The 7,333-nt window shown below is 45.1% G+C and overlaps 1 protein-coding gene across 1 annotated transcript in view; it reads left to right on the top strand.

The window, feature by feature from the left end:
* The first annotated feature begins 615 nt into the window (after positions 1–615).
* LOC148506463 (uncharacterized) overlaps positions 616–7,333 on the top strand; it is a 29,644-nt gene continuing 22,926 nt past the window's right edge. Inside the window, exons 1-2 of the mRNA XM_088446717.1 lie at positions 616–694; positions 745–858. Coding sequence (XP_088302843.1) covers positions 616–694; positions 745–858 — 193 coding nt within the window. The remainder of the gene's footprint in view (positions 695–744; positions 859–7,333) is intronic.

Genomic DNA, 7,333 nt, shown 5'->3' with positions numbered 1-7,333 from the left:
CTGAGCTGTATGTATAAATACAATTGTCATGTTCCATCTTATTTTGGTGACTATTGTAATACATATGGCCCAAGCATAATTCCTTTATATGTATTTTGCAATAGCAGAAATTGCATTCTCTTTGTTATTTTATTTCCATACATTTATTCCCAACAGACGGCTGCAATGTCAGAAATAGTGTGGGGAGAAATCTCATTTTATCTCCAGATTGTAAATTAGAAGATAATGACATCGCACAAGATTCCCGAGAAAACCCCATTACCCCAATTCTACACAACCCGGATACAGCTCACACTGGTGGTAAACAGTTTCCATGTCCTGAGTGTGGGAAATGTTTTGCACAGAAATCAAAAGTTGCCATACACCAAAGAGTACACACAGGCAAGAGACCATTTCCATGTTCTGAGTGTGGGAAGTGTTTTTCACAGAACTCAGGTCTTGTTGCACAGTATAGAACTCACTCGGGTGAGAAGCCGTTTTCATGTTCTGAATGTGAGAAATGTTTTACAAACAAATCAAGTCTTATTACTCATCAGAGAACTCACATGTGTGCAAAGCCATTTACATGTTCTGAAGGCTTTTCTTTTTCTACATCAGAAACTGTACACAGGTGAGATGCCGTTCACATGTTCTGAGTGTGGGAAATGTTTTAATTACAAAGGAAGTCTTTCTAGACTTCAGAATCTGCACACAGGTGAGAAGCCAGTTCCTTGTTCCTTGAGAAACCTTTTGGAAACAAATCAGATCTTCTCAACCATCAGAGAAGTCACATGGGTGAGAAGCCATTTTCATGTTCTGACTGTGGGAAATATTATGCAACTAAATCAGGTCTTGTGAAGCATCGGAGACTTCACGAAGGTGAGAAGACAATTCTGTGATCTTATGGAAAGTTATAAAATGGAATTCACACAAGTGGATGACTACAGAGAAAAATTATGTATCTATTCGGATTGTGAAATAGGTAAACAAGGGATGTGTAGGGGAGGTTGAATTAAAGACTTTGCATGGTATGTCCTGTCATTTAATTTTTTTTTTTTTTACAGGTGAAATACCCAGAGCTAGTTGTCCTTAGGGGGGGGAAGGGGCATTCTTTTTTGGAATCCCCACTTCTCTAGGGGTTCCAGCAGTCTAGGGCTGGTTGACGCTATGGTAGAGAGGCCCCACGCTATCTGTCTCCGTGGTATATTGACAACTGCTCTGGCCGTTACAGTCTAGTGCTGGTTAGAAAAAAATTAGGGGGACTCCACACAATTTGTGTCCCCTATTTAACACTACAAGTCTAGGCTAAAGGCTGTGAATACTTATGTACATGTGATTTCTTAGTTGTTGTTTCTTTATTAAATTTGCAAAAATCTCAAAAAACTTTTTACACGTTGTCATTATGGGGTATTGTGTGTAGAATTTTGAGGAAAAAAATTAATTTATTCCATTTTGGAATAAAGCTATAACATAACAAAATGTGGAAAAAGTGAGGCGCTGTGAATACTTTCCGGAAGCACTGTAGATCGTGGGATGCAATTTATTTCATAATTCTGGAGAGCAGTTTTCAAAAGTTTCAGTATTAAACTCAATCTTTCTTCAGCCTATCACAGTCAGTCAAAAGGCCAAACCAGACATGAGAACCAGGTGGTTCTCAAACTCGGTCCTCAAGACCCCACACATTTCACGTTTTCCAAGTCACATAGCAGGTGCACAGGTGTATTCATTATTCACTGACACATTTTAGAACACTTGCGATTATGTGAGGAGACCTGAAAAACATGCACTGTTTGGGGTCCTGAGGACCAAGTCTGAGAACCTGTGATGTAGAGAATTCTTTTGGAATGCACATTTCTACTTCTCATGCAAATGTTTATATCAGAAGATCTACTCAGACCTCTTCTCTGACATCAGATCTGCTTTTATGGCACCTAATATCAGACTACCTAACAGCATCATGATAAGGACACATTTCCGCCAGGGTTGGACTCCTTGTGTATACTTGTAATTACATTCTCACTCCTGTGACTATAGTACCCATATGCTATCCCATCTTACTGCGGCTACCATTCTTTAAGCATTCAATCTCTACTTCTATCACTTCAAATACCTGTTTTGGTGACTATTACCTTAAACCCACCCCCCTCTCTTGTCATTTGTTTATTTTCGTACGTATGTTTGACACCACAGTTTATTATAGCACAATATAAATAACGTATAATAGAAGTAACACATGGGGAACGTCTAAAGTGACTTAGACAAAAAAGGTAATTTGTGGCTTCAGGGCCGGTGCAAGGTGTCAGGGCGCCCTAGGCAAAGGTTCACAATGCCGCCCCTGTTTTCCCCCAAACCCTCCGCCCAGTTCACAGACACAGCTCCCTAATAATATACACATGACCCGAAGGGATGATGTAGTAAGCTTATTATATATATAAATATATATATATATATTATATGAAGGCTGTGAACAGCACCACAGTGCACCAGTCATTATCACACAATTTAGCAGAACTCAGTCATATTTGACACTCCCAATGGATATACTGGGCGTCAGCTCAACCCTAAGTAAAATAGGCAATGGTAAGTGGCCTATATAAACAAATTGTAAGACAAAAAATAGGGTGACAGCGACCTCTGGTGTCCCAAGCCCGTAACATTATGACTGAGCAGTGTGCACACCCTTGATACAGTCTATTTGACGAAACGCGTTGGCCCTTCCCAGACTGCACCTCTCCTGAAAGCTAAGCATCTTACTATCTTTTACTTATATTTTTTATCTTTTTAAAAAAAATATATATATATATAGTGCCGTTTTTATTTGACTACCAGCGCAAAAGTGTCTGATTTTATATATTTTTTAGTGCTGATTAATATTCTACCTATATCTAGCCTACGTTTAAAGTAGGGGTGAGCGGGTTCGGATTTCTGAAATCCGAACCCCCCCGAGCCCCCCCGATCCGAGTCCGATCCGAGTCAGGCTCGACTTTTCCCGCCTGACTCGGATCTGAAATCGAGGCAAAACGTCATCTTCCCGCCTTCCGAGTCTCGCGGGTTTTGGATCCTATATAAGGTACCCACGTCGGCGCCATTTTCTCACTCGGCTGTGGACAGTGAAGAGGGAGGGTGGAGGTTAGGGCTGTGTAGTGTAGTGTAGTGTAGTGCTGCTGTTGTCCACTACTTCAAAGTCCATAGGGGCTGGCTGTGTTGTGCTGTGCTGCTGTTGTTAATAGGGGCTGTGTCCACTACTTCAAAGTCCATAGGGGCTGGCTGGACTGTGTTGTGCAGTCAGTTCTCCATAGGGGCTGTGTCCACTCCAAAGTCCTGTGCAGTGTCCCAGTCCTAAAGAGGTGCTGTAGTGTTGTCCAGGGGGTGCTCTGTCCATCAGGGGTGCTCCCCCCAAGTGCTAAAAATATAATATATTTTCTGTGTTTGTGAATTGTGTGCGCAGTAGCCGCACGTGCATCAACAAAGTAGTGCCAAGCGTGCGCCTGTGTCATAAGTAAAGGGCCGGCTGGCTTGACCGTTAAAGGGTGCTGTAACCCCCGAAAGTACACTCCAGTCCAAACCAAAAAAAAATTATTTTCTGTGTTTGTGAATTGTGTGCGCAGTAGCCGCACGTGCATCAACAAAGTAGTGCCAAGCGTGCGCCTGTGTCATAAGTAAAGGGCCGGCTGGCTTGACCGTTAAGGGTGCTGTAACCCCCGAAAGTACACTCCAGTCCAAACCAAAAAAAAAATTATTTTCTGTGTTTGTGAATTGTGTGCGCAGTAGCCGCACGTGCATCAACAAAGTAGTGCCAAGCGTGCGCCTGTGTCATAAGTAAAGGGCCGGCTGGCTTGACCGTTAAAGGGTGCTGTAACCCCCGAAAGTACACTCCAGTCCAAACCAAAAAAAAATTATTTTCTGTGTTTGTGAATCGTGTGCGCAGTAGCCGCACGTGCATCAACAAAGTAGTGCCAAGCGTGCGCCTGTGTCATAAGTAAAGGGCCGGCTGGCTTGACCGTTAAGGGTGCTGTAACCCCCGAAAGTACACTCCAGTCCAAACCAAAAAAAAAATTATTTTCTGTGTTTGTGAATTGTGTGCGCAGTAGCCGCACGTGCATCAACAAAGTAGTGCCAAGCGTGCGCCTGTGTCATAAGTAAAGGGCCGGCTGGCTTGACCGTTAAAGGGTGCTGTAACCCCCGAAAGTACACTCCAGTCCAAACCAAAAAAAAATTATTTTCTGTGTTTGTGAATTGTGTGCGCAGTAGCCGCACGTGCATCAACAAAGTAGTGCCAAGCGTGCGCCTGTGTCATAAGTAAAGGGCCGGCTGGCTTGACCGTTAAGGGTGCTGTAACCCCCGAAAGTACACTCCAGTCCAAACCAAAAAAAAAATTATTTTCTGTGTTTGTGAATTGTGTGCGCAGTAGCCGCACGTGCATCAACAAAGTAGTGCCAAGCGTGCGCCTGTGTCATAAGTAAAGGGCCGGCTGGCTTGACCGTTAAAGGGTGCTGTAACCCCCAAAGTACACTCCAGTCCAAACCAAAAAAAAAATTATTTTCTGTGTTTGTGAATTGTGTGCGCAGTAGCCGCACGTGCATCAACAAAGTAGTGCCAAGCGTGCGCCTGTGTCATAAGTAAAGGGCCGGCTGGCTTGACCATTAAAGGGTGCTGTAACCCCCGAAAGTACACTCCAGTCCAAACCAAAAAAAAATTATTTTCTGTGTTTGTGAATTGTGTGCGCAGTAGCCGCACGTGCATCAACAAAGTAGTGCCAAGCGTGCGCCTGTGTCATAAGTAAAGGGCCGGCTGGCTTGACCGTTAAGGGTGCTGTAACCCCCGAAAGTACACTCCAGTCCAAACCAAAAAAAAAATTATTTTCTGTGTTTGTGAATTGTGTGCGCAGTAGCCGCACGTGCATCAACAAAGTAGTGCCAAGCGTGCGCCTGTGTCATAAGTAAAGGGCCGGCTGGCTTGACCGTTAAGGGTGCTGTAACCCCCGAAAGTACACTCCAGTCCAAACCAAAAAAAAATTATTTTCTGTGTTTGTGAATTGTGTGCGCAGTAGCCGCACGTGCATCAACAAAGTAGTGCCAAGCGTGCGCCTGTGTCATAAGTAAAGGGCCGGCTGGCTTGACCGTTAAGGGTGCTGTAACCCCCGAAAGTACACTCCAGTCCAAACCTAAAAAAAAATTATTTTCTGTGTTTGTGAATTGTGTGCGCAGTAGCCGCACGTGCATCAACAAAGTAGTGCCAAGCGTGCGCCTGTGTCATAAGTAAAGGGCCGGCTGGCTTGACCGTTAAAGGGTGCTGTAACCCCCAAAGTACACTCCAGTCCAAACCAAAAAAAAATTATTTTCTGTGTTTGTGAATTGTGTGCGCAGTAGCCGCACGTGCATCAACAAAGTAGTGCCAAGCGTGCGCCTGTGTCATAAGTAAAGGGCCGGCTGGCTTGACCGTTAAAGGGTGCTGTAACCCACAAAGTACACTCCAGTCCGAACCAAAAAAAAATTTATTTTCTGTGTTTAGCCGCACGTATATATCAAATCGATATAACATAAATGGAGGACCAAACTTTCTCCGATAAAAATAAAATAGAGAAAGATCAAGAACCACTTCCTCCTAGTGCTGAAGCTGCTGCCACTAGTCATGACATAGACGATAACATGCCATCAACGTCGTCTGCCAAGGCCGATGCCCAATGTCATAGTAGAGGGCACATACAATCCCAAATGGCAAAGTTCAGGAAAATGACCTTGAAAAAGACATTTAAATCAGCTGAAGAGAAACGTAAACTTGCCAATATGCCATTTACGACACGGAGTGGCAAGGAACGGCTAAGGTCGATCCCTAGTATGTTCATGACTAGTGGTTCAGCTTCACATGACGATGGAAGCACTCCTCCCACTAAAAAAATCAAAAGAGTTAAGCTGGCAAAAGCACAGCGAAGAACTGTGCTTTCTAAGAAGATATCACAAATCCCCAAAGAGAGTCCAAGTGTGGTGGTGGTTGCGATGCCTGACCTTCCCAGCACTGGACGGGAAGAGGTGGCTCTTTCCACCATTTGCACGCCCCCTGCAAGTGCTGAAAGGAGCACCCACAGTCCACTTGCTGATATGCAAATTGAAGATGTCACTGTTGAAGTACAACAGGATGAGGATACTGGTGTAGCTGGCGCTGAGGAGGAAGTTGGCGAGGAGGATTCTGATGGTGATGTGGTTTGTTTAAATCAGGCTCCGGGGGAGACAGTTGTTGTCCGTGGGATGAAAAAGCCCATCACGGTCATGCCTGGGCAGAAGACCAAACATTCCACCTCTTTGGTCTGGCAATATTTCTATCCAAATCCGGACAACAACTGTCTTGCCATATGTACCATATGTAAAGGTGAAATAAGTAGGGGTAGGGACGTCAACCACCTAGGAACATCCTCCCTTATACGGCACCTGCAGCGCGTTCATAAAAAGTTACTGTCAAGTTCAGAAACTTTGGCTCAGACCGTAAGCAGTCCAGGGACACCTAAATCCCGTTGTCCTGTTGTATCCAAGCGCCTGCAAACCACACCGTCAACTCCCTCCTCGTCAATTTCCTCCTTAGTCAGGATCGGAAGTAGTCCTGCAGGCCATATCACTGGCATGACTGACTCTCCTATCCGGGATTCCTCCGGAGGATCCTGCATTGCTACGCCTACTGCTGCCGCTGCTGCTGTTGCTGCTGCTGCTGGGAGTCGTTCATCATCCCAGAGAGGAAGTAGGAACACCACTACTTTTACTAAACAATTGACCCTCCAACAGTCCTTAGCGAGGAGGATGAAGTACGACAGCAGTCATCCTGAAGCAAAACGTATAACTGAGGCCTTGACTGCTATGTTGGTGTTAGACGTGCGTCCGGTATCCGCCATTAGTGCAGTGGGATTTAGACAATTGATGGAGGTAGTGTGTCCCCGGTTCCAAATCCCGTCTAGATTCCACTTCACTAGGCAGGCGATACCGAGACTGTACAGAAACGTCAGAAAAAGTGTCCTCAGTGTCCTGAAAAATGCCGTTGTACACAATGTCCACTTAACCACGGACATGTGGACAAGTGGAACAGGGCAGACTAAGGACTATATGACTGTGACAGCCCACTGGGTAGATGTATCACCTTACGCAGCAACAGCAGCAGCATCACCAGTAGCAGCATCTCAGAAACGCCAGCTCGTTACAAGGCAGGCTACGCTGTGTATCACCGGTTTCAGTAAGAGGCACACCGCCGACAACCTCTTAGAGAAACTGAGGGAAATCATCGCCCAGTGGCTTACCCCACTTAGACTCTCCTGGGGATTTGTGATATCTGACAACGCCACCAATATTGTGCGGGCATTACATCTGGGCAA

Source organism: Taudactylus pleione, unplaced genomic scaffold, assembly GCF_031769625.1.
Source record: "Taudactylus pleione unplaced genomic scaffold, aTauple2 ptg000403l, whole genome shotgun sequence".
In the NCBI taxonomy this organism is placed as follows: domain Eukaryota; kingdom Metazoa; phylum Chordata; class Amphibia; order Anura; family Myobatrachidae; genus Taudactylus; species Taudactylus pleione.
Note: the sequence above shows the minus strand (reverse complement) of the source record. Positions and strands in the feature narration are given on the sequence as shown.